Source organism: Poecilia mexicana, unplaced genomic scaffold (genome assembly GCF_051168715.1).
Source record: "Poecilia mexicana isolate PSO_F unplaced genomic scaffold, ASM5116871v1 scaffold_10, whole genome shotgun sequence".
NCBI classification, from domain to species: Eukaryota; Metazoa; Chordata; class Actinopteri; order Cyprinodontiformes; family Poeciliidae; genus Poecilia; species Poecilia mexicana.
Window position 1 is genome coordinate 19565699 of NW_028263379.1, and position 27462 is coordinate 19593160.

General features: G+C 40.7%; 1 protein-coding gene across 7 annotated transcripts in view; it reads right to left on the reverse strand.

The window, feature by feature from the left end:
- Positions 1–16686: 16686 nt before the first annotated feature.
- LOC106924627 (protocadherin gamma-C5-like) overlaps positions 16687–27462 on the reverse strand; it is a 128120-nt gene continuing 117344 nt past the window's right edge. For 3 of the 7 annotated variants that reach the window (XM_088009560.1, XM_088009559.1, XM_014998435.2), the window contains exons 2-5: positions 25048–25106; positions 24117–24170; positions 21336–21433; positions 16687–19362 (exon numbers count right to left, since the gene is read on the reverse strand). In XM_088009560.1, coding sequence (XP_087865686.1) covers positions 19079–19362; positions 21336–21433; positions 24117–24170; positions 25048–25106 — 495 coding nt within the window. In that variant the 3' untranslated portion in view covers positions 16687–19078. The remainder of the gene's footprint in view (positions 19363–21335; positions 21434–24116; positions 24171–25047; positions 25107–27462) is intronic. The other 4 variants (XM_088009562.1, XM_088009561.1, XM_014998438.2 and 1 more) reach the window with 2 other exon arrangements.

A 27462-nucleotide genomic window follows, 5' to 3' on the forward strand; every position in this document is an offset into this window, starting at 1 on the left:
TCGCTCTGTTTTTGCCTGGTGATATTTTCTACCCGTATACTTTCCTGTTTACCAATAGCTCCTTCTTTTGGGCTCTCTGTAAATTGATTGTGACATGTTTTTTGCAGCTCTGCTCCTCCCTCTCATGTAAACACATTGTGCTGTAAAATACCATCCAGTCACTGCAGTCTGGCCTTTTGTAATTTTATGGCCAAAAGGCAGCACAAGAATGAGTAAACAGTGGAGTTGATTATTTCTGCAGATAAATCCAAGGATTTTCCACGGCTCCAGTGTTTCCAGAGAGATTTTTCCAACATTGATTGCCAGTATCCAACAAGACAGCCTCCTCTTTGAGTGTGTGTGTGTGTGTGTGTGCACAGTGAGAGATATGGAAAATTACTCTGCAGTGTCATTGATACATGATTTTTTTTTTTCATTCATAGACATTTCTAACTGGGTTTCTTGTTTTTACTGACACAGTATTCTTGAAAGCCAAAATACTTATGTGGCTCAGTAGAGCAAAACTTCGTTCAGACCAGCAGGCTACACGGGTTTAGCTGGCTTTTATTTCTAGACGGAGCTCTCGTTGTGGATAACCTTACTTTGGCTCCGATTGAAGAGTTGAGGGGCAATAAAACAGGAAAAAAACATTTTTCACACTTTCTCCATATTCAATAAATGCATCAAAACTTAAGAACTCCCACCAGTTTTGTATTATAAGCGTCAATCCAACAACAGGATAAAGTTTAGTCATTTGCTGTAATACATAGATAATCTTGTAACTCCATTTTCTTTTGGTAAGACTGAGTTTTGAAGAACCTGTAAATAATCGGTTTCTTGCTTAAGTTCCTTTTTTTTTTTTTTTTTTGTTAAACAAGGGAATCAAGCAAAGCCTGACTGGTACAACTTTAAACTCTCTCCAACACAACATCCTAAAGTTTTCTGTCAGCGGCACAATTTTAGATGGTTTCAGACTAGAGTTGCACTCTGCAGCTCTTTAAAAATGATTTTGTCTGTTTACAAGAATTCAATAATCTCCAAATTTAGGAGAATATCCTAATTCTTTAGTGGGAATATCTAGAAATAAAACTATTTCTTGAAGATCCTGCTAGTGGAACATTGTGCATGATTTATTTTTTTCTGCTCTGGAAAAGTCTGAAAAGCAAAACTGTTCTTCCTTACAGGTTTAAATAATTTAGTAACAACCTATTCCTGGAGCCTGCAGCTACTTTCTGTGCATGTGCTTTCTATTCTAGATAGGGTTACACATAAATTCTGTCTCGTTCTCATACATCCTGATCCCTTAAATTAGCCAGAAAAACTGAATTCAGTGTTACATTCATTCTTTGTCAGGCTTCTTCAGACTAGAATGTAAATTCTGCCATCTTGGCGAAGCCCGACTCGCTTCGCTGATGTTTACTGGGCTGTAAATTTACAGAGAAAGTTGAGCAGAGCTCCACGTTCATGGATAGATGCAAGTCCAGTCAGAGGGCCTTAAAACCACAAAACACTTGTTAAACCTAGAATTTGTCATTTTGGGAATGACCCATTTTACACTCACGTCAGTAATAATTTTAGAAGCATTCTTCAACAGCGCACGCTTTCATGCAGTTTTTTGCAACTTGCTGTGCCAGTCTCGTGCAAAAGGAGTTGTGCATCTCAAAGCCGTTACAGTAAACATCCTGGAGACGTTGACTCGCGCTCTCATGTCTCTCCCATGCATTCTTCAGGAACCCGAAGCTTCCTTTCACCCAATTAGCAGGACCAGTTAACACCACCAGAAAAACCACAGCTTCCTTTAATCCTTTATGACCTTCCGCTTGGCTTGCAAACGTGAACGCCAGAGGGCAGAAATCGTTCTGGCCCAACACTAAAGACCATTTTAAGATGATATTTAATAAATTCTTTATTTTTAGGGTTTCTTGGTCATACTTGCTGATTATCAGAACATGCATGTAGATGAATATTTTTCATCTTAATCCTCATTTAAGCTAACGTGGACAGTTGTTGATAGAAATATCATGCTTTTGATTAATATAAGGATTGTATCCATTGTGTATTTTATGAAGGTTCATATGGTTGGTTAAAGTCAGATACTTGAGCTTAGGTTGGAAGCGGTGATGTTGAAAGTAGCGTGCAAAGTTATAAAATCAATTTTTAAAACGGTTTGCTTTTTTTTAAAACTGAACAACTGAAATTACTCATGAATCTGACTGCAAGCTATTTAATGTGCATTTAACAGAATTTCAGAAAGTTAATAGATTTTTTTGTTGAATGTGTGCCGCCTCCACTTGACATACAGTAAGTCCTTCCTCAGCAGCATCAGCCAGTTTCTGCAACAGTTAATCCTAACACATCCCTTTTGAGAGCGTTTTCTGTCTTTTTTCAGCTCCCGTCAGGGTTTTCCCAACATGTTGGAGAGTAAAGGGTGTGGCACCAAAGCTTCGTACCACTTAAACTTACACACTGCCACTTTTAGACGTCTCCCAGAAACATACAGCTGATCCATGACTTTGTTTTACAGCCCTGTCTTACAATAAAATCTATAAACGGTCTTAACTGCTGCAAATTTGAAAGCCTGAACTGTATTTTCACTTTTTAAAACCAGAGGTGGGCAGTCTGGGAATTTTTTTTTTGTTTGTTTTTTGTTTTAAGATTTTATTCTTTAGTTATTAGTTTTGTCAAAAGTATTAATATTCATATGTTCAGATATGCTAGACTTTCACAGGGCATCCTATTTTTTTTTTTTTTCTTTAAACCAGATGGTCTTACAGCATAAACGAGACAAATATAGGCAACAGGTGTAAGATGGTACTGAGGAAAAAAACTATTTAGGGAGAAAAACTTAAAATACTTGACGTATTTATCTTGCAGCTCCATTATTATTTATCATTTTTTTATTCTAATAGTTTTCAGATATGATGGTTACCAGTGATTTATATAGAAGTCTCATTACTATGAGTTTCAGGTCCTCCTGATTCCCAGACTCCATGACATTCTGAGGAGCTAGAGGAGATTGGTATGCATGCGTCAGTCTGTGTGTGTGTGTTCATGGTGTTAAAAGTGTGAAGGGGGTCTATGAGAGAAAAGAGCTCCGAATAGAAGAAAAGGAGGCAGTATAATTGGCTTTGGCAGTGCCAGACGACACAATGACAGGGCATTGATAGAGGAATGAACTCTGGGGAGCAGGGGACCAATGGAGGAGCAGGAGGCTGTTTTTCACAGCCTCTGATTGGCCGAGCAGCGAGGCTGTCGGTCTCCAGGTAGCAAAGTGAATCTCGGTGCATATCTGCCACCCTTCCTGGAGGAGGGAGGGAGAGAGCACTGGAAGAGCTGCGACCTCAGCTGTGGGGAAAACAATGAATTTACATAAACAGAACATGTGATGTTTTATGCTCTGCGTCATCTCTTCTCTTCTAGCTCCTCTCTCCTAACTAGACCAAACTCCCATCAGTCAGATTTCTCTTCAACCAGTTTGGATTTCTTTGGCTGCCATTAGCATCACCAAGCCAGAGGCTCTGAAATAAATGTTTAGTTTATCTTTAACTTGGCTGTAAAACCCCTCAGTGGTTCTTTCTCTCTGTTTCTAAAGCTTAAGCTGGACGTTGTTCAGCATTCCTGCTGCTCGAGGGGAGAAATATACACCGGAGTGGCATTTAAACTCCAACAATACTGACTTTTACTGACTACTAATGAAGCTAAGAAGGTTTGTTCTTAGTACATCATTTGCATGCACCAGTGTATGTCTATCCTTATCCCAGCTCTTCACACATCTGGAAAAGTTGTCACCATATAGCTTTCCGCTGCATAAATACACTGAATTATATGAATATGAATGAGTAAGGTTTGCTGTTGCATTGAATTTGCCTTCAAGTGCCACTGCATCTTGATCTTTTCCATTCAGTCCTCCTGCATCAGCCGTTATAGCTTTATGATTTCAACATGATCGGATTACTCGGCTGTTTGTACAACATCCTCCATGTGACACACAATTAACAGTTAATTAAAAAGGGACCAGCGGTGTCAACCGATTGGCTGTGCCGCCGTACCTGTGAGTGACATCTCCATCATCTCATGGCGACCGGTCGTCGCCCTGAAGCAACAGGATTCAAGCCCAGAAATCATCTCTCTGACTCGTGCAGGAATCTGTCCATCTGAGTTTATTTATAGTTGTTGAGCTGCTTCAACTATTTCTATAAATATTAACATTTTGTCTAATTGTGTGGCCCTTTTAAAAAAAAAAAAAAAAATCTTCTGCTTGCCGTTTAATTTCCATGTCTTTGTCCTTGGTTTCCTCATTGCTCGCATGACTCTTTCCCTGAAACAAAAATATTTCTGCTGAGAAAACATTCAGCTCATCCTGCCTGTCGGCACAAACATCTGCAACTGACATCATGTTGGGAAGAGGCCTTTGATGTGTGCATGTGTGTGTGTGTAGTAAAGCGTATACCTCAGACCTGAAGACATCCACCAGCGTTAAATGCCATTGAAGAGCAAATGTGAGATTTGTAAAGGATGTTCTGTATTTCTGAAGGAGACCACCACGATGTTTTCTGGTCAGAAATCGAGACAAAATATGACCTGTAACCAGGTGAGGTTAAAGAACTATTATTTTTGGACCAGCAGTTACTGAAGCACATTATGTTTCACTTTATCTTTTTCATTTCATTTCCATGTTGGATTAGTTGTATTTTGTTTATAAAAATTTAGGTTGAAAAATCAAAGTCTACAAATATAAACTGCATGTCTAAGACATTTTAAGATAAGTTGATTTTTGTTTTATTCTTGAAATATATGTCTGATTCAACTAATTAGAAACATTTTAATATTTATTCTATTGTCCACTCGATTCCTTTTTTTTCTATTTTATTTTTGGTCTTTCTTTTAATAAAAGGCTCAGTAATTTTGCAGTTATATTATGTATTGACCCTTTGCACCTGACGTCACGCTCTTGGAAACTCCTCCCGCTCCACCATGACGGAAGTAAAAAAAAAACAAACAAAAAAACTGAAGTTGTAATGGCTGTCAAAAACACACACGTGGTAATTTTATCCAATTGATTTCAATTTAAAAAATGGATATAGGATGCTGCGCGGTCAGCTGCACAAACAAACAAGGGTGGAAACCAAACTTGTCATTTTATTACTTTTAATAAAGAAAGATAAAAGTAATGACTGTCAGCCCTCGGTTTAACCGCGGATTCGCAGCTTTCAACACATTTTAAAAGGTAAGAACTTAAACATTCATATACGCTACAAGTAACTATGATTAGAAAGATGTCAAATATTGCATTGTAGCGAAGTGCCTATCGGTACCATCCGAACCATGTCATGTAGCCTAGCATATACCGCTACATGGTCTTCTGTACGTTTTTAAGGCTGCTCCGGTGTAAAGGGAAACGCTGTTTATGACAAAGTGACATAAATCATGTGGTTAATTCCGGAAAAGTCGGTAATTTGATTAACAAATCTGGAGGTGTCGAGGAATGGGTCGGTTTCTAAGCTAGCCATTTCCAACTTTTATATTTGGAAATACCCGTCATAGGAGCCCCAACCAGGTGTGTCACGTTCAAAGATAAATTAGCTCGACTTGGAAAAAGTACAAGCCATGAATAAACTGCCAAAACAACTTTGGAAAACAATTTCAGTCAGTCGCACAGGTCAATACTACCATCCCTTACTGCCGACGTCCATCATGGCACTAAGAATGATTAAGTGAGGTAGTTGCAAAGGGGCCAATCTTATTCTGATGGGTCTCTCATGTTGGCGATAATTACAAACAGTACCAGACGGATTATATTTTCAGATTTTTTCTTGTGAAGTTTGCTTTATTTTATTATGCAAAGATGTACAGAGAGAAACATTAAATTTTGTTTTAAATGGGTTAACCTCTAGTCTCTCCTGTTTAATTTTTTTCCCTGTCTCGTCATCCATGGATTATTTTCTCTGATACTTACTGGTTAAATAAAGGAGGAAGTAGATCTTCTCTCTGCCTTCACTGGCATGATGAAACTATGAAACTTGATTTTTGCTGTGCTCCTTCAAAATACCAATCATCTCAATTTTTTTTTGTATCTTCCCAGATATCATGCCACATATTAACGGAACACCTTCTCACTGTAGGTTTAAATCATTACAAGAGCGAGCTGAGGGTAGGGCAGCATCCATCCGGTTTGCAGGTTGTATTGAAGGCTGATGCAAACAGAATATCAGTACACACCAGAGGTTACAGAGCCATGTTTATCCACATAGTGCTACTTTTTACTACCCTTTGATTTAGTCACAATCACACAGGCTGCCAGTGATCCCTATAAAGCCTTTACATGTGTAGCAAACAAATAGTGTGGGCACTAATGTCTTGTTTACTACTAAACTCATTGGCATTGTAGATGCAACAAACCTGACATACAGCTGTTCTTAAGCAAGCGACGACCTTCTGATTGTGTGAGTTGTAAATCATTCTGGTGGTGTGGTAAACGGGGGAATGCTATGTAAAATGAAATTTCGTTAAGCTTATAATATAATGTTATTTCTTCATCAAAGAAAACACACCTGGAGTGTTGCTTTGACTCTGTCATATTTTTTGAAAAATCCTTGAATCTCATGTGGCAGCTCATCCAACGAATTACTTCTCAGTCCAACACTGGTTAAAAAAAAAAAAAAAAAAAAACGTTGTAAATGGCATCATGGGAAACATTGTTGTGATGACTTCTTGAAGGTGAAGCGTCAGAAAGAACAGGAGCTTCTTAAAGAGACAGGTTTCATTTCTAGCTGTCAAATTTCTTTTAGGATATGTTTGATATCCACAACATTTTTATAGCAACTCAAGGTAACATTGTTACTTGATTGTGTTATAAAAATCCACAATGTGCCTGCAAAATACATAGGCCTTTCAAAACTGGGACATGTAACTTTTATTTAAAAAAAAAAAGTTTTGTACATATTTGTTAAAACTGTCACTATGTTGTGGCAGTATGAGACACACTATGGGGAAAAAAAATTTAAACTCACCAATGACTGTGGATAAATGGTTTTCCTAAATACGGTAACTTTTTTCCTCAATCTAGCAGTGCATACACAAGGATGATTGACAGCACTATGACCTTCCACCTGGCTCTGATTAGTTACATACCTCAGCTTTAATGTTATCTCTGTGCTATTTGTGTTGGGTAGATGTGATTCTTTAAACTCAACTCCCAAACAATCCACCTACTTCTTATTATTTTATATTTAGCAGCAAGTGTCTGAACGGAAACTCTCAGACAGAAAGTGTTCAGACGTTGTGTAGCTGATAATATTTGCGGTTTAAGCACAGACAATAATAATAGCTGTAGATTTTGTAGTAGATAAGTTTTTGCCTTCAGGGGAACCAATCTCAACACTCCTGTGCTCGTTTTAAGCGCATGTAGTTGTAGGGCAGAGACGGTGACAGCAAAGTGAGAGAGAAAAACATGAAGGGACAAAGTTGAAATGATGCTAAAATTCATGTGGAAATCCCCCTGAAGCTATTGTGTCTCCTCCAGCAGTCAGGCTGAAGTCACAAGAGTCCGACTCTTTGACCCACATGAAGAGATCTTTCTTTCATTTGCTGCATGTTTGTGCTTGCAGGCCCGGTCACATGGTACACTGTGCCACAGAGGGTTAAATTTTGATTACACTGTGGTAGAGATCATAAAAATAAAGAGCTTTTGAATTCATTTATAATATTTGTAGCCGCGTGTTGATATGCCTGCCCCGCCCCTCTTGCACCCTTTACGTCCACTCACATCAGCGGAGGTCAGGGAGATGTCAGTCAATTGACCTACATCAGCAGAGTCTGCGGCAGTCTGATTTCCTCGGGGTGCAGTGAGTTTCTGGGTGTGGTGTATCTGTGGTGCAGACACACGACTTGTAGGAATGTCTGCATCTAAGGAGGGTCAGCACTTAAAAGAGGACTGCATCCACAGTGACATTTCAAGGTTTTAAAAAAAAAAAAGGAAAAACTGAACAACCTTAAATGACACATTCCTGTTCACAGTCCTAAAGATGAACACGGATTATTTTCTTGAACCGTTTTTTTATGCTGTCTCTTTAAACTTTGACCACGTAATTACGAGAACATTTCTCGACCTTCAAATAGCGTATTTTTATTATTGGGAGACTAAATGCTCAGAAATAAATGTTCTTCAGGTGAAGTGAACTCAGTTTTGTCAAAACGACAGAGTCTGTTAACTTTGTGCTGAATTTTAGCTTATCGGTTGGTATTGTTTATTAAAGCAGACCTAAAATAAATAATTTGCGGCTAATTAAAATGGTGACTAATGGGTCGTAGTAGGATCCAGCAGGAGATGAATCGGCTCATCTGGGCCTCATCTGCAGCTTCGCAGGCGATGCTTTGATCATCACAGGAAGCACAAAGCTGAGGCAAAAATAAAAGCTCTTGATTTAGTGGTCTGTCGACATTCAGACCCTCAAATATGGTCATGAGATTTGGATCGTAGCTTAAGAGAAGGAGGTCCAAGACCCAAGCGACTGAAAAGAGCTTCCTCCATAAGATCAGCATTAGAGATATGGTGAGGCAGGCTTCTAGGGCCATCCAGCAGGGAGGAGACCACAGGCCAGAACAATAACTCTGTATTCTATATACAGAGGCTTCTGGACCCAAGATTTAGATTCAAAAAGTGACCATGGGAGCAGAAATATTAGTTTCTGTACTTTTTTATGTCTGAGAAAATACTATTCATTCAGCTTATTAATATAAAAAACAATGTCATTTCAAGGCAATTTATTAAAAATAATTTCAATTCAATTACGCATACATTCCAATTGATGCTAGGGTTAGGCTTCAAAATACATTTAAAAATTTTTAAGAAAAATTAAGATAAATGAATTTCTTCTCCAGACATGAATCGAAGTGCTGACGGTAAAATAAGACTCCACAAAAAAAAAAAGTCAAAGACAATACCAAAGCACCCGGAGAACAAAAATGATGTCACTCCTTTGCTTTGTTGCCATGGTTACATTCACCTGCTGCTGTCAAACATCAGTATTTTCTTTGTCTCCTCTGTGTGTTTGGGTTTCCTCTAGTTTTATTTCCCTTCACCTTTGTTCTAGTGGATTTAATGTTTTCCGTTTCATATATGAATTTATTTCATATACATTTAAGAGGCTCTGCTCGACTACCTGGTAAAACGGAGGCACAGGTGGTGGCAGAGGAATGAGTAAAAACAAAGACGAGTGCGTGCATACACAACTGGAAGTGACCCACATAAAAAAAAACCACACACATCGATGTGATAATATCGCTGCAGCTCAAAAAGGGCTGGTGGTCTCCAACAAAGGGCAATAAAAACTGGGCAGTGATGCTCAGTCAGGCAGAATATATGACAAATTGGAAGTGATGAGAAGAAACGATCAGGCAAGAGACCAACAGCTGAAGTGAGATTTGCAGACAGTTCCAGCTGGAAGTGTTTTCACTCTGAATCACAGCTTTGTGCTGGTAACATAAAGGAGAGATGGGTCAAGAGCTCCATTTGATTTATTTATTTTTTTTTAAGGAAGTTGCACCTCAGTGCAAAGAAGAGGATGAATGCTGCATTCTGGTCCAATTTGTTCAGACACTCAGAGAGGGGGTGGGGGGGAGTGGACGAGACATGCCACAAGTCCACAAGTCTTTGTTTAGCTGCATTATAGTAAGCAGCTTACAGTCTCGCTGCAGAGCTGCTGCTTTATACGTGCTGGGTGGGTGAGACGGGGGCAGGCAGTGCAGAGGGGAGACAAAGAGGCGACGAAGAGGAGGAAGACAAAAAAAAAAAACCAGAAGACATGCAGTCCCATCATTTCCTGGTGATCTACTGTCTGCGATGCCAACGTCCCTCGTCTGTTCGCGACCTGTTTCCAGGGAGGTATCTGTCGCTCCTCCCTGTGCTGCCCAACAAAGGCGAGAGAGAGGAGGGATGGAAATGGATGGTGGGGGTTGCCATGGAAACTGAGTCTTTCGCCAGCCGACTTCATCTGCCGTTGCGTGGCGAGGCGCCGCGGCAAGAAGCGGGCACATGAATATTTGATCTTTATGGACACAGACAGACGAGTGGGACACACTGCGATGATGTCCACTGGCTCCTCGGACGCAAATGCAGAGGGGTCACTGGAAGAGTAGGAAAAGAGGGAATGGACGGTCGGGGTCAGCAAGACAGACTGCCAGACCACACTGCTATCTGGAGTAGGGGTCTCTGTTATTTGGCTTAACAAAAGACGGGCAAGGGAGCGGAAGCAGGAAAACATAATAAGAGGGGATAAAATAAAAGGATTTTATGAAGCAAATGAGATTTGTGTGCTGACAAAAATGCAGAGTAAAGAAAGCAAGAAGGAAGGGAGAGAACAAAGAGAGAGAGAGGTGGAGGGAGGGAGAGGCGGCGTGCCATGAGAACAGTAAACTGGGGCACTGGAGCTGCTTTTTCCACTCAAATCTCTCCTCATTTTCCCTTAAACCATTCCGCAGTGTTTATAATTCATCATCTTAAAGGGCTGTTTTCCCTACAAGATAAACGCAGCGATGCAAACAAGAGATTGATGATTCATGCAGGTTTCCAAATAAGAGTGAACAGATTTGACTGTACTGGATCAAAAGGCTCAGGTTTACTGGTTTGCATCTCTAATCTGGGTTTATAGAGTCCGTCCTCTTCATCCGCAATTTTGCATTTTTATATGCATTCTCACGTTTGAGTTCATTTCCCGCAGACTGCACTGCTCCTGCTGATGGCTTTAGCACCTGTCCCCGAGCTCTCAGCCTTCAGCAGAGTCCCTCGCGTCTCGTCCACACTGCCGATTTTCAAATCACTGTCAGAACATGAGCTGCAGCCCCTGAAATATTCCCACGTTCCCCTCGGTTAAGTTCATGTCTTAAAATCCAGATTATTATCCCCCAGCGTTTAACAAGTATGCGACTTTCTCATGACTTCCTGTTGTGTGTCCGACTGCTAGCACAAGTCATCTTCACTGAGGATTTACGATGTGGCTGGAAATCTGTTCATTCCACAGATGTTTGACATTTCTGTCTGCTGCCACACAGGCAAAACTGACCCTGAGAGAAAAGGTGTACGTCTTTGTTTTAATTCAATGCAGTTGAAATGGGTGTAAGTAGTATTCACTATCCATCAGGTGAAATATAGTTGCAGTATTATAGATAGGGCCTGAGTAGGGCTGAGCGATATGGCTTGAGAATAAAATCGCTTTTTTACCAGATTTTAATACTTTATTCCCCCTTGCTTTATTTTCTAAGAAAGAAACTACAAATGACATCAAATATTTTCAAAAAGTGACTTTTATATCAACCATCCCTTCTGTATGATAGATGCTACAGGAATTTTGTTTTATTACAAGAGTAGCCATGATCTTACCAGAATAAAGACGCAATTCAAGGGACATACATAAAACTGACCTTGACTTCAAAGTCCGCTTGAAGCCAGGTTGTTTTTAACGACTGTGAACTACTTTTTTCCAAGGAAGACAAAATCATATACTTTATAGGTTACATTGTAGCTTTTTAAAGAGCATATTTTTTTTCCATTTATCTTTCAGAATTTTCACTTTTATTCATTGTACATCGTTTTTCACCCTTAAATAATTTTTAAATGAACAGATGCAAACATGATATTGTGTCTTGTCACAAACTACAGACTGGACTACAGTTATTATTTCAGCCCCAATAATTTCAACAACATCTGATTGCTTTGTCATTGCATGCATTGATAGAATGGATACTAATGGCGGTAGAAACTAATGGCTAGGGCTAGGGGTTAGGGTGAAATTAAATTAATTGTCTAACATAATAAAAAAAATTGTTAGTGCTGTCAGGCTCAGAGTCTAAGAGGCTTTTCCTTTATAAAACATTTTTATTTATTTTTTTGCCTCCTATTTAGTGGAAATATTGATGTTGATGACTTTCTCCAAAATGATAACAGTGGACTGAGGGAAATGCAGCTTTATTTTGTAGCAATTCAAGAGCTAACCAGCTTTTATCGCTTCGCAAAAAAAATAATCAGCACAGAAACTCCAAAGCACACAAAGAAGCCATATATATATACATATACATATATATATACATATACATATATATATATATATATATATATATATATATATATATATATATATATATATATATATATATATATATATATATATATATTCTTTTTTTTGTCATAGGACCTCCAATAATTTAAAACTACTTTCACCCCTGCATACAAGTAAACATTTCAAAACAGATCTACCAATGTCTTTGTCCTTTGTGATGGACTGATGTGTCAGTTTTTAAATTCTGTGGACTGAAATGTCTTTGTTTTTTTTTTAGCAGTAATTTTTATAACGGCAATGGAAGAACAGTTTTTGGTTTGTTTTTAAACAAACAGTATGTGTAATGACGGGCTCCCAGTTTGAGTTTGCACTTCTTCTTCTTCTTTCTGACTCCAGTCCGAGGTGTGCTGGCTCAGCGCTGAGGGACGGGGAGGGGAAATGGAGAGCTGTTTGATGGTCCAGGGTTATTAGCTTGAAATATCCAGGCAACAGCTGCACCATTTCCGCAGCAGCACCTGTCAGCATGGCGTGGAGCTGTCGACATGCGCCTGTGTCAGTGCCTCCATGTCTGAGGGGCCTGGTGTTCACAGACCTTTGGTAGCATGCACACGCTAACACTTTAGCACACAGTTGCTTTCTCAGCTAAAGCCCTGGCATGTGCAGCATCTAGTATATGTTGCAGAACATCTAATCTTTGATGCCAAATCGTTCACCTGAACGATTTGGCATCGTTCATGTGAACGTGGGCGGCGGGGGGGGGGGGCACTCCCTTGCCCCCCCCGCCGCCCACCGTGCTTTAAGGCTTCTTTGTCACACGTTTTAGTTGACATCTTCCTCGCAGCTTCCTGCTAATTCCCGCTACTGAAATCTGGAATTTTCCGTAACTATGACAACAGCAGCGGTGGAGGAATTAGATGGTGCATGCTGGTGTCGGGGGTGTGGCAGCTGTATTTGTGTGAAAGCTGTGGGCTGCTTATATGCAGGGGGGCAGGAGGGTGTATGATGCGTGTGGTGGGATTGGGGTTATGCTGGCATGTTGTTGTTTTATGTGTGTTGGAAGCAAGGTGGGGGTGAGGGATGCCCTCAGACCACTCTACACCAGATAGAGGGTTCTTAATCTCCTGAAAACACAACTATGTATGGTACAACTCGGCTTTATTCACAATTCCTTGCATAGTTCACATGATTTTATTGCCTTTGGATGTAATTCTGCTCTCCTCTTGCCACTTGTCAATGAAGCAGTTAAACCTATTTAGTTGTCTAAATTCGCCCCTTTCTTCATCCCTCAGCTTTTCTTTCCTTGCTTCATTCCTGTCTGCCCAAAGCCTCCCCCCTCCTCTTTTCCCCCTGTCTGACTTCCATCCTCCCAGCTGAGAAAACAGGCCCAGAGAGCACTTGGCAAAGGAGACGCGGGGAGAGACAGAAGAGAGAAGGGTCTTTTCAGATCAAGAGACTAAAAAAGAGTTTTCAGCATTCAAAGGACGCATTGTGCTCTTGGTCCACATTGCTACAGCTCCATCTCTTGCGATTCAACTGAGCCAGCAGCCAGCACATTACTGTGTCTCTTTAAATCAGGGTAGCGTTAGCCGTAGCAACGTTCAGGCTTCGGTGCTTCGACGCTCTTCCTCGCTCCTCTGCCTGTCTGGCCTCCTTATTATCTGAGTCTGATGGGGCGCATTCCTCTCAGCTGAAATGATAAACGAAAACAGACTTTATGGAAACGGGGCTTGAAGTTTGGTAACTTCAGAGTGTTTGGTAGGATCTGGAAAGGATACAAGCATGAGGACAGCATGTGTTCATTCTTAATCAGAGCAGGACATTTGATGCTTGATTCTGCGGAGGACCGTGAGGGAGTATTTTTAGAGTTGGCTGAGGTTTTTATTCCTCTCCCTTCCCCCTTAATTATTTTTTATTGTGACATCTATCAAAAGAGGAACGTATTTTCCGACTCTGCACTGGCACAAATCACATTCTTTTGACAAAATAAATCTTTATAGAGGGTGTCATTCAGTTTCAGTGCTAAAGTCCAGGGGTAAACTGGTCTTTGTGTTTCCACCAGTGGATATTCACAGAGCAGTGCTCTGTCCTCCAACATGTGGCGACACAGAGACAGCTGCAGGATGGGAGGAAGGAGGAGGAGATGGGGAGGGGTAGGTAGGGGGAGAGGCAAAGGGGCGATCAGGGAAGGAAGGCGAGAGGAAACCAGTGGAGGAGGATGAGGAATGAGGGAGCACTCCTTCCTCTCGCCTCACCTCTGAAGGGTTAAAAAAAATTACCAAACACGCGGGAAACCCGCTTCCTCTCCCGCCACAAGCAGCCAGAAGCGTCACATCCTGATTTCTTTCCTTCCAGCAGATCCAATATAACCTCCTCGCATTACATAATGTTTTCCTTTTCCAAGCTCAGATACTGAAAATCTTATTTTTGCTTTAGTACTATGGAAATAAAAAAAAATAAACATCAGAAAAAACAGCTTTTTGTAAAATCTGCTCCTCTTTTTTTTTTTTTTTGACTTTGAGGTGCTTCCAACTTTTTGTGACTCATGTCGGCAGAATGTGAGCATGTTCCTGTTTAAGAAAGTGTAGATGCTTACTTTGCTGTTTTCCAGACTTTCTGTCTAAGTTTAAGGTCAACATCTTGCATCCAACCATCATGTGATTCGATGTTTTCTTATTTCACACTGAAACGCGTGAACTCCTCTCGCGCAACTATTGTAAGACAAATTATTATACATTCAATTCAAAGTTAGTTTCATCCCTATTTTTTCTTTCTTTGCGTGTTGACTATTTGTGACTCTTATTCCTCCAGAGTTTTTCAGGAAGGGAAGATCTCCACCGTTCTGCTTTGTGTCCGTCCTCTCTGACTGATATTGTAAAACACAGACAGGTCATTGTCTGCATCCAGTCTGAAGCTCCTCTTTCTTTGCTATACGCTGCTGTAACATCACTGCTTTCGGAGGCCTTTACAGTATATCGGCCTGTGTCTAATGAACAAGAATGTGCTTAATTGAGTGAGCTATGGTGGCGGGGCACAAAAGGGGAGCAACACCAGAACAATCTCCTCATTCTGCCGGGTCTCCTCCAGGGGAAATGGGTGACCCACGGGGACAGCAGGAGCCTCTGTGAGTCACAGGATGACAAACATCAGCTGACATAGTAACTCTGTCTGCTAATAGTCCACGCATTATTCCCCAATGAGAATACTTCTTTAGTTTCCTTCGATTGTTGCCCAGATTTAGATCAGCTCCTGTACTACGGATCTCCAGTGAATGAAACCGAGACAAGCCCACGCTGCTTTATTGCCTCTGACTCATCCGACTTGTGTGTGTGTGGGGGGGGGGGAAGTTCTCCATGTTTCCTGCGTAAGTCTCCCTGGGTTGCCAGGTTTGACTAATGGGTGAACACGCTTGCCTTTTTGTGGCCCGGAGCGGCGGCCAGTGACGGCCACTTCTGGGATCGGTAACGAAGACGTGTGGTGAAGAGCAGAGGGAGAAAAGCACAGAGTTGCTGGGGGCTGACAGTTGCCATGGCAACCCTGTAATACATCTCGGGATAGGGGGTAAATGGAGTCAGCCATTTTAGGTTTTTGTGAGTCTGTAGTGGCTGGTGCTGGAAAGCTGCAGTCTCAAATGAAGAACGATTTAACTTTTAAAAACTGAAGATTTTATTTCTTAAGGCAGGCAGATGTTGCACAGCTGTGCTTTTTACAGGTGTTCATGAAACTCAATCTAGAAAAAAATACATTATTCAGCACTGAATTGGGTGTCATGCCTTTTTAATGAACAATGCGGATCACCGCCATCCCTCCAGCTGCTTGGTCTTTTCTTTTATCCCTCCAACATCTGCAGCAGCATGTTGCAGGCCGCTCCTTTTGTTATGCTCAGCGACGTATCATTGGCTATTTATAGGCTGTTGTGAAGGGCACAAAGAGCCTGAGTGCTGACGGCTATGATCTCCGTTTGGTCTTCTGATTTTTACATGAATAAAAATAACATGTCAGTAATTTCCCAAAAATAAGGAAAAGAAACTGCATTACATGGAAGTATGATTTTTATTTTTTTTTTTTTACCATTAAAATGATTTGAGAATTTGATGACTGAGCAAAATGGGACTTAGAATGTGGTGGAGAAATCTTTGGTGGTGCCCACAGCACTACGGCATCACTTAAAGATAGCCAAAAATGATTATTTATCTTTATGTGAGACATTCTGGGTCACAGAGTGAAAGCAACAAAATAAAATGGTAAATTAACATTAAGAAGCCCAAAAGGCAATCCAAGAGCAGTCCACTTTCAAAATTACAGCTATTATAAGACATCCAGACACTTTCTGTGTTTCTACGTTTTCTTTTTGGATTTAGTGGCTCATATTTAGTCTTTTTACAATAACCTAAAAATCACCTCAACAATTAGAGGCTGTTAGTTTTTAGTAAGTAAGTGAATGTTTCACACAAGCTTGGTTAAGTTGTGTTAAACCCTCTCATTTTGGTTTTGTTCCACTTGTCTTTCATAAAATCATAATAAACAGATTTATAGATTGACTTGCCTGCACTGTTTCATGTTAAAGCTATTAAACGTCACAGTAGGATTAACAAAGCCCACTTCGAATTTGTTAATCTGCATTTGCTGTAAACAGAATTGAAACAAGCAACGTACATTTAAGGTTTTTCAAATGATTTCTTTTATTTGAAATGTCAGTGTCCAAGAGAAAATAAAACAGAAATATAAATATTAGCATAAAAATAAGAGAGTAACACAGGGGTGTAGCGTCGGGGAGAGGGCAAAGCGTTTTATAAGAAAGATAATACAGCAGGATAGAGTAGTATTAATTCAGCAGCGGACGGACTTACACATATATAATATTTATAATCATTTGTTCATATGGACAGAAAGAGAATGAGAGGCATTATTTCACAAATGCACAAGAGAAAAAAATCACCGCAAAGTAACATTAAGAGGTTACAGAAGGATAGAAAGACTTCCATATTTTTTTTTGTTTTTTTCTTTGTTTCATTTCTTTACAGGGTGATAAAGGGTAGTAAAGAGAAAAAATAAACACAAAAATATGCGCAACACATACCACAAGTTAACTAGTCTACGTGTGTCACTTTGTTTTCTTTTTTTTTACTCATCTAAAGTTATCTTTAAAAGTCATTTATTTACACTGAAGAGTTAGTTGGCTTCAATGGTGCTCAGTTACTACATTGCAACACAAACTGTTGAAGAACATGTCAAACGTTTTGATTATTGTTGATAAATTTGTGTTTTTTTTTTGTTTTTTTTTTAAGCTGTGATTTTTATTTTTCTTGAAAAACAAAATGCAAACACATTCCAGTAGTAAGCCGCGCCTTGTTGAGAGGGAACAGTTGGAGAAGGTCCCTGCTGTACAAATACTTGGCTCATACCATCAACCGGACTCGTGTTTATTTACAGCGGGTTAGGAGCCTCGCAGGGCGAGGGGCAGGGGAGCGGACGCAGACAGGTGAGAGGCGGAGAGGGTCGGGTTTGCCACCGATTTCAAATGCGGAGAAGATGCCCCAAAGGGGCCGTCTCCTCACCAACAGGTCTGACTGTGCTTGGCTCTGTTGACCTCTATCAGGGTCAGTGCATTGGAGGAAAATTTGAAAAAAAAAAAAAAAAAAAAAAGGGGCAGGCAGGCCAGCATTGGTTCCTCTGTACATTCAGTGGGTAGAGCCAAAGGTTGCAGGTTGTACCCCACCTCAGTCGGTTTAGCTCTCACCAATCCCCTTTCTCTCCCCTTTGACCCAGCCTGCGAGCTGCCCTCTTTTCCATGCAGTTTTATCCTGACAGACAGATGTATGGCAATGTATCTTAAAACAAAACCCCTTTTATGCTATTGAATCAATATCTCCCAAAAGAAAAAAAAAAAAAAAGGAAAGGAAACACATCAATAAATTTCTTTTCAGCACCTCAAGAAAGTGAAGGAGAAACTCTGTCGAGGCCCTAGAGGCTTACAAAGTGTCTAGAAACTCCTAAGCACTTAAGTTTACCACATCTACATGTTTCCCTAAAGATTGAAGTGATTACAACCCCAACTCAGTCTCTTCTTCAGCATACGAACAGTGCATTTCTCATAGTTTGGCTCAAATTGGGGGGTGAGGGAAAGGACACTAGCTGGGTGCAAGAAGGGGTGGGAGGCGGGGGAGAGCAGCGGGACATGTCTGTACTCGTCCTGAGGTTTTATACAGGTAACCAGGATAAATCTGAGTACACGCCACATGCTTTCACCACAGTCCTCTGCCAACCCCTCCCTTCAACAGTGGGTGCATGCTCAGATCATAAAAAATATCAGAAGATTAAATTCTTATATCTTTTTTTTTTTCTTTTTCTTAAAACTATGATTACAAAAGTTATTCTCGTTTTCTGTCAAGTAAACACTACGTGTGCATTACGTTGACCTGCGATTGGAGGGAGGAACAAGGATTCAGAATGTTCCCCTCTTTGCTTTTGCAATGCATAGTTTGCAACTCTAAACTAGCATATGTGGTTTGAACCTTAATGAGCATGCAGAAGAGTCTGTAACACCTGTCAAACAGCAGCCTTATGCTTTGCGGCTGACCCTACGGAGGAATATAATGAATGGCAACTAGCGAACTTTACAATAGCCGGCTTTCCGCTTTCGGAAAGTGCACAATAAATCCAACATGAAAGACATTAACTTTTCATCTCTGAATACATCGCTGTGTGTAGCCTTGTCATTCCAGCAAGGTTTTTTTTACACTGAATCTCTTTGTCCATTAATTTTTTTTTTTTTCATTTAAAGAAAATAATGGGGGGGAAAAACAACAACAGCAACCCCCCATACCCATCCAAAAAATATCTACCCACAAAGATTACATGAACAATACTAGACCTTCAAGCACAACATGGGTTAGTAACACTAAAACCTCCAGCACATTTGGATTCTTGGAGAAAATCTTCAAAGAACCACCAACAGCGTCCATGTGACAGCAGATACCTAATGGTGGGGTGTGGGGGGTTGGGTTTCTCATCACTTCATCACGCCTCCGCCTCCTCTCTGCCGGCATCTACTTCTTCTCCTTCTTGGTGGACTTCTTCTTGGAGGCGGGGGTCTGGGCGGCCTTCGGAGGCTCAGCCTGTGCCGAGGCCTGAGGCGGAGGCAGCGCCTGCTGCGTGGCCTGCTGGGCCGTGGCCTGCTGCTGCTGAGGGTTGGAGGTGAGGGTGGCCGTGCTCCCGGGGATGTACACGTTCTGGCGGTAGTCGGGGACGTGCTGCAGGGTGAACTGGGGGCTGTAGCGGGTGCTCAAGCCCATGGTGCCGGGCCCGAGGGTGGCCGTCGCCTCACTTACTTCTGGGGAGAACAGAGACGAGAGTTTTGGGGGATGACGGGGGGGGGGGGGCAAAGACAGAGGAGGAGGAGGAAGAAGAGGAGAAGAAGAAGGGTGGAACGTGTTAAAAGTGCTGGAAATTTTTACGGCGGCAGTGTTAAAAGAAGCAGTGAGATAAAAAAAAAAAAAAACATGGCAGAAAAAAAGAGCAATACCGAAGCTAAATGAATGTGATGTGAATGGAAGTAAAAGCTGATCGCTGAATAAAAGGAGAAACGGTGCAACAAGAGCAGAAGCATGCTTGTTTGTGTTAATGGGTCTGCACTGGGCATGCTCTGTGTCCTCAGCTGCATGACGTAGCTGCTCTGCTCATAATTCTCCCAGAGCCCCTGCATTGCAGAGCCAGAAACACAAATGCTCCCTCCCCCCCATCCTGAAGCTCCTCTTACACCATATAAACACACATATGCAGACAAAAAATAATAAAAACTCTCTGATTATTAGTAAAAATCCTTTTCAAAGAGCAAGATTAAAGCTGAAAACAAAATTGGCTCCAGTCAATGCATAGAACAATACAGTTAAGGAAAATGACCTTCAGTGTTTATCTACAGTCGCTGTTTACCCTTTCCTCCCTGATCGTTGTAACAGTTCAATCTTGTGCTGATACTCATCTAATCAGACTTTTTCTCCTTCAGCTTGGCTTTTCCTTCCAGTGGGAAAATAAAATCCACACATCCTTCTGTGATGTCCAAGATTGGAGTGTGAGTTTTTCAAGGGAAGGAAATATGATTTGTTAAAATAACACTGGAAACAATGACTTTAGTTTGTTTCCTGATTGGTTTTCTTACTCTGCTTTCTGCAAATATGATCAATATTTTCCATGAGGTATCAAATACTTGCCAGGTCGATAATGACTCACTACATGAGTCACTATGTACAACAGGAACAAGAAATGGAATGATAATAGTTCATAGGTGCCCCTGGAGCGCTGCTTACGTTACAACACTTTACGGATGTGTACAGTAGAAACACACCTTGGTTGTGTTTTTAAATTCAACACTGTACTGCAGAAAGGAAAACAACTACAGGTACTCATGTCCGCTCTCTGACTTTGGGTACTTATTACCACACGACCTCAAAGTGGAATTTTTTCCAGTGTGGACAGAGAGGGCTTTATCAATGAATGAGTCTGGCTGGACGCTGTCCGAGCAAACAGGAAGGCTCACAAACAAGCACTTCCCACGCATCCATGTGCACACGAAGAGACAAAAAGGCTAGCAGGGAAGGGATAGAAAAGAGAAAGATAGAAGCTGCGTTTCCATTAACCATAGAAATGTGCCAATTGAAATTACGAAAATAAGTCTGCTTCACGGAAACTTAGAACAATTTTGAAAAAAAAAAAATTTTTTTTTGATCAAAAGTTTCTGCGCTATCAGAGTGGATGTATTTCGCAAAACTATAATGGAAACACTTTTTTCACATCATAAGAGTCACGTGATCAACAAGTCGGATGATGACTGGCAAAATCGACAAAGAAAGGCAACAGGAAGTAATTGGAGGATGATGGTTTGCTTTTGTGTTTGTTTGCTCTCACAGCGTGATGTGTGTTAAATCCATACTTCTATTTTAAAATTGCCGACTACAATTTCCCCAAAACGTAGCATACGTAGCCGCTCCCTTGTATGAGGGGCTTTTCGCTCCAACGTCTGTATAAGACACCAACAATCTCCTCTGATGACTCGTAACTAATTTCTGAGTTATGAGTATATCTCATGTAGCTGTTTACATCAGTCACGGCCATGATTTTTAACGTCTTATCGCGTGAACAAGCTTATTCACGTGTGATTTTAATTCAATTTCTTATTTAACGGAAACACCGCAATTACGAAATTGTGTTTTTTTTTTTTTGTTTTTTTTTTACATTGGCAGAATATCGACAAAATACTTGCGCACGTTTGTAATGGAAACACAGCTGGTGACAAGGCGTCGGACTCACCGTTGGCTGCTGCCATCAGTGCCTGAAGCTGCTCGGCTTCAGTGGGGGGCTGGGGCCAGGGGCCAGTTCCCATGGCTACCTCGGGTCCTCCAGTTGCCCTAGAGGTAAAAAGAAAAATAACAAAAAAACAGAGAACACCTAAGTAAGAGGTAGACGATCCTCAGCAGTTTGTGTGTTTAGCTTAATGACTTCACAGTTGGCGCTTTGTAATGTAAAAAGCAAAGCAGCTGATGGTTGGACTCAGCAAGAATAACAAGAAGGATGTATAGTTTACAGAACAGGGCGGATCTCAAACGGTTGTTGAGGCATGAGCAAACGCATATGTGCACACAGCAGCCAGCAGTGTGTTGGTGCATCCATGGTGCCACACTCACTGGTATGCCAGTGAGCACTGAGCCCTCTAGTAAATCCGGCTAAATATTTAACGATTCCTTCTTTTAATGAAGGAAATAGCAAGTCTACATGGTGACACACGTGGCGCCCATTGAGCGCTGAACATTTCCATCTGGGCAAACTTTGTCTTCAAAGCCTGGTTTATTTACAGTCTACAATTTGCATGTGAGGCGAACAAAGGAGAAAGCAGACATTCACTTCACCAACCTTCTCCCCACATGTGCAGCAGACCAACATGCGCTCAACTGACAACTAGATCCCAATGCTCTTAATCCTGCTTGGACTACTGCTGCTAAATAACAAAGTTTGCCATTTGTTTTTTGTTTTTTTTATAAAGGTAGCATACCTTATATAATTCTATGCAGATGACGTTCTGTTATTTGCATACAATTTGCATAACCCCGGCTTTAGAAGTAGGACAGCAAAGGGACTTCTTTTTTAGCAACAAAAATAACTATAAGTCTATGTGGAACATTGATTTTTTTTTTGTTTTGGCTTTTCACTTAGCCGAGGACTATGTGTTAAAAAAAGGGTTCATAATAAACAGCTAAAGCAGAAATGTATACACAGCACATTGAAAAGGCTTTAGGCACCTGAGATATCCATATATATTCTTAGGAAGCTACATGGAGCATGTTTCTGAGCACAATCAGACAACCTGAGCTATACACAGATATTACTACATTTGGTCATTTTGCCCCATCATCATTTCATACCCTAATTTGGTATCAGGCCAATTAAAATAAGATGCAATATAATTTTTTGAGAAATTGAGAATTATGTGAAATTACACAAGAGTTGGGCGACAACTTGTGCTTACAATTAAAGATAGTATATTGATGCACAGTAGCTTTAAGTACATTTTTACAAAATCATGTCTACAGTTATGAAAATGGATGTGGAAAGAGACAAAATAGCAACATGTGGATATGAAATGGAAATATAAATTGAGGATGGGCAAACTGAGCAAAAGATCCTGTAAAAATGGTTTGAAATACACGCAGTCTGAATTTTGTGGGGTTTTTTATGCTCGCATGAAGATGTTATGAGAGATTAAATCAAGATAACTGAGGTGAGGTCGGTACCGCAACTGCTGAGGTGTTTTAGACTATTTGAAGCAGTGTTGTAGTTGGTCTAATTTTTTTTATTTCATCCATTGCTGACAAATTTAAAGAATTACAAGCCTTGTTTCTAAAGTCCTCAAATCATCTTAAGTGCCTCAAACCTTGGAGAGATAAACACAAGGGATGTTCACAGGAACAAGTTTTTCCTTCTCTAAACCACCTAAAAGAAAAAACCTTAAATGCTGAGAAAAATTAGTCTTCTCCAGGATATTAAAAAAAAAAGTAAATTGCATTGGACAATATAATAATAATAATAAAAAAAGGAATTCCAACACAAAAACGAAGGCCTTCTCGGAGAACAGGTTACCAGTTTGCACAGCAAAAAAAGAGGTTCTCAGTTTGGTGCCAGAGACAGAGAGACTCGGAGAGAAACATCTAGCTCTTGTGCCAGGCAGACAATGAAAAACAGACGGAGTTAAAAACACAGTGAAGGAGACCATTTTGTGCCTCTTCACACATTTTGAGATAAAAAGGAAGGCTTGGTTCAAGCTAAATTAACATCTAGTTAGACTTATCGCATCCTGTGGTTTTGTTGAGCATTTCCTGTTGTCGGGATTATCGCTTCCTGACCAAGAGAATTATCCTAAGTGGGCCAGAAAGGACCATCAATTTCCCTCTCCGCAACCTTTACATGACATGTTTTTACCTCCTCTGGCCAGCTCGTCCTTTTCAGCACTAGTGCTTTGACTGTAGCGATTCAATGCAGGTTTTTGTTTCCTCTGGAAGAGGACTTCTCCAATGCTATGAAACATCCATTTTTATTATCCTCTACTTCATCATAAATCACAGAGAAAAGCTGCATGTGGTGGTGTTGGGCTACAACATCACAGACACACATCAAAGGCAGCAAAGAAGGAGAGGAGAAAAGGAGCTCTCGGACTTGAACGACTAAATGTATAGCACACATACAAGGCCACAGCAAATCTACAGAAAAAAAAAACAAAAAACAAAAAAAACACTGCACAGAAATATGTCACAGTCCTGGTTCTATGCCACAGCAGGCATTGTGGCCTATTTGCACATCGATCAACAACAAACCCCATCAAACTTTCAGGGAGGCTATCAGAAGCTATGGGTTAGGTACAACTACACACAGCACAGCACTCGACTGCAGTGCACTACCTAAAGTTTTTTCAGTCACTCTCTGCCCTTAGGAGAGGATCCAATTCTTTTTTTCCACTGATGAATTAGAGGGTTTAGCTGAACCCCGATCAGCTGCTAAGGACAGAAAGCGACCGCACAGAGTCTAAGTCTAAGCTGGTACCTTGTCCCATTCTTCGGCGTCCATCGTATGTGTGTACCGTACGGCATGTGGGGACTAAAAACACAACAAGTTATACAAACCGAAAGAACCACTGTGTATTTAGTTGAAAGCTGGGGTTAATTTAAAAGGACATTTCTGAAAGAATGTGCTGTTGCATAAACCTTAAATTTCTTTCACTTTTTTGTCAACTTTGGGACTGTGCAGCCAAAATCTAATATACTCTTCTGTCTCGTGCTTTTCTAGCTATACAAGTTTTGCCTCAGCTGGTGTGTTTCAGGAAAATGACTTGAGTTACTCAACTTATGCGCAATCACTGCTGGGAAAACAGTTTTAGCCCACACAACATCAAAACTCACGCTTAAAAACAACAAAAAAAAACTATACATCTGAAACGGATAAAAAAAAAATCTCACACCTGATCTGCTGCATTTTAACAGGAAGACTAGAAAAAAAAAACAAAGAAGCTATATTTGGCTTTGTGTCGGTGGAAAATGAAGATAGAGAAAAATGGATAAACATGGTATCCAACCCCCACTCCCCCAGCTCTGGTCAGTGTCGCTCATCAGCAGTACTGAGTGATGGCGCATAGGCTCGGGGAGAGCAGGGAGGAGAGACTCAGCAGGGGAGGGGGAGGGGAGTGCAAGCTGTGGCAGCCATTTTATAAGGCAGCCTGGAAACAAGCAGAGATTCTCATTCAGGAGTCTGGAGACATCTAGCAGAATCTTTCAGTGGGAATTTGACCAAAGTCGATGCCAACGTGCCGCTCCAAATCAGACTAAGACGTTCACGCCGTCATGACTTCAAAATCGACCCCCCCGGCAGGCGACTTTCCTCATCCGATTTCATTCTTTTACCTTCATGTTGAACAACAACGCTGGGGCTGATATTAATAACACTTTAGCTGTGTGTGTGTGTGTCTCAGTTAACTTACCCACTAGGTCCAGGTCTCTGTCCTTGTGTGAAGCGCCAGTCGTTGGTGGGGGGCTTTTGCTGCAGAGAGAAGAGAAGTTGCAACATGAAATGGATGTTTCATTGCAGGAACGGCAAAAGTGTCTCTCAGGTTTGTCTGTGTGTGTGTGCTTTGTAACTGAGACATCTGCATGTAATAAAATGTGTGTGTGTGTTTGTGGAAGAGTTCCCTTTTGTGTGATTCAGAAAACATGAGGCTCAACAAAGAGCTACAGATGGCTACAAATGTGTTGACGTTCAGGCGGCCATGCTGTTCACAGGAGTACATTTACACTGCAGTGCAAGGTTCATACAGACTAGGAGTACACAGGTAGTTCAAGGAGAAATGCACATGATCAGTGAACCAAAAACAAAGAGATGTAAAACTCGAAAAAGCATTGACGCAGCCAGAATATAAAACATGATGGCTAGATAGCTAAGTTCTCACAAAATGATTAGTTGATGTTAAAGGACACAGGAAGTCCTTGGACATTCATTTAGTTTGTGTTCTGAAATCAAAACAGTCCATGTTCCTAACTAATCCTGGACAAAGGCCTCTCTCTATACATCCTTGCTATTCTTTATTAATAAATTCAAGCCCACTGCACTCCTGTCCATCTCTACCCGTGTCGCCATGTCTTTCCCATCTCTCCTGCACTCTCCCTCTCTTATTGTGCAGTGATGCGGTGAATAAAAAAACCCTGGCTTAGCTCCAGACTCTGCCGCCTAATCGACACGAGAGCCCCCGGGAGAGAGAGAGAGTCCAGCAGCCCAATGTGCTGCATTATTAAAAGAACTGTCCTACCCGAGGGAATAATGGAAAGATGCAAGGGAGCAGGGGAAAAACAAACAAACACGGAATCCAGCCAAACATTCCTACACAGAAGGGAAACAAGATAAAACTTTGGAACATCATGACCAAGAAGAGGATAACGGTAAATAAATGTGCAAGTGAATAGAAAACAAGTCATGGAATCAATGGTCATTCAATTAAAAAGTGCCTTGAAATGCACATAGAATAAAGTGAACCAAGTTCATTTCAGCTTTCTTTTGAAATGATTTCGAGGAATGGTAAAATTGGTAAAGGTGCAGAAATAAGGACTTATGTGGCACTATCATCAAGCAATTATTAATATTACAGATGGAATATCTATAGATATTCCATCTGTAATATTAATAATTGCTTGAGTCCATCCTAAGAAGCTAAAAACAAACTCAAAAAATGTGCAAATACGCGTGGGTGTGAGAGTCTGAGTTGTAGGAAGAGTAAAAGATGAGCACAGACCAGCGGGACAGAAAGCACGCTCATTCAAAAAAAAATATTTGTCAGTTTTTAGCTTTGATCATACCAAATGTATACCCTACTGGGATACGACACTCTGTTGCAACTTTACATCTCTCCGTACATTATGCTTTTCTGTGTTTTTGCATGTAGGTGTGCAAAATTCAAAACAATGCATTTCTATTTGGCACATAAAAGATTATTTCAGTATGTTTCCATTGGTAACTTGTAAACTTTTATTAGTTGCACTATTTTTTTTTTTAACAAGCTATCTGTTCGGCAGCGCAGATTTCAAGGCTTCAAAGGATTATCTGTGAAATGGACTTCTTATCTAGTCTAAAAGAAAAACACATTAATTTGCATAAAGGTCTGCATATAAAGGTTAGACAAATAGGACACAAGCACTCAGTTCGGAGCAAGACTGATGGAGCTCTGTAGACCGAGATTCTCACTTAACAGACAATCACGCTAACCTTGAAGCCATCAGTCTTTTTCTGTACATCTTTCACTTGAGTCAAAGAGCTCTGAGGCATCTTTAGGTTAATTACACCCTGACCGTGTTACACCTTAATGCCATTTGAGGACTACCATGTGTAGAGCCGGATTTAGCAGTGGGTTTAAGTTAAACGCGTGAGGACAAGACACACCTGAATGCCGTCCAGCGAGTTGGTGAGCATGTGAGTGTGAACCATGCACAATAATCCTACATACAGGCTAACAACTTCTCTAGCAAGTTGTTCTGTTTATATGTTCCGACACAAACAGAGCAATCCATTTTTTTCCGACATCTGGCAAGAGAAACGTATGCATGTGCAACACACTCAGATTCTAGACGTGAAGCAGTTGTGTTGGTGCAAGCACAACATAAATGTGACATCTATAAGACACATGTTGGGGTTTGTGATTATGTTTACCAAATGCAAACATAATCATATATATATATATATATATATATATATATATATATATATATATATAAACGGTGGATAAAAAAAGTTTTAATCTAAGTCTAAGTTTGGAATCTAAGTTTGGAAATGATCTTGGTTGACTCTTAATTGTTTTTCAATTAAACTGAAAAACAGTAACACTCAGCCATGAGAAAGTTTAGGTTGTGAG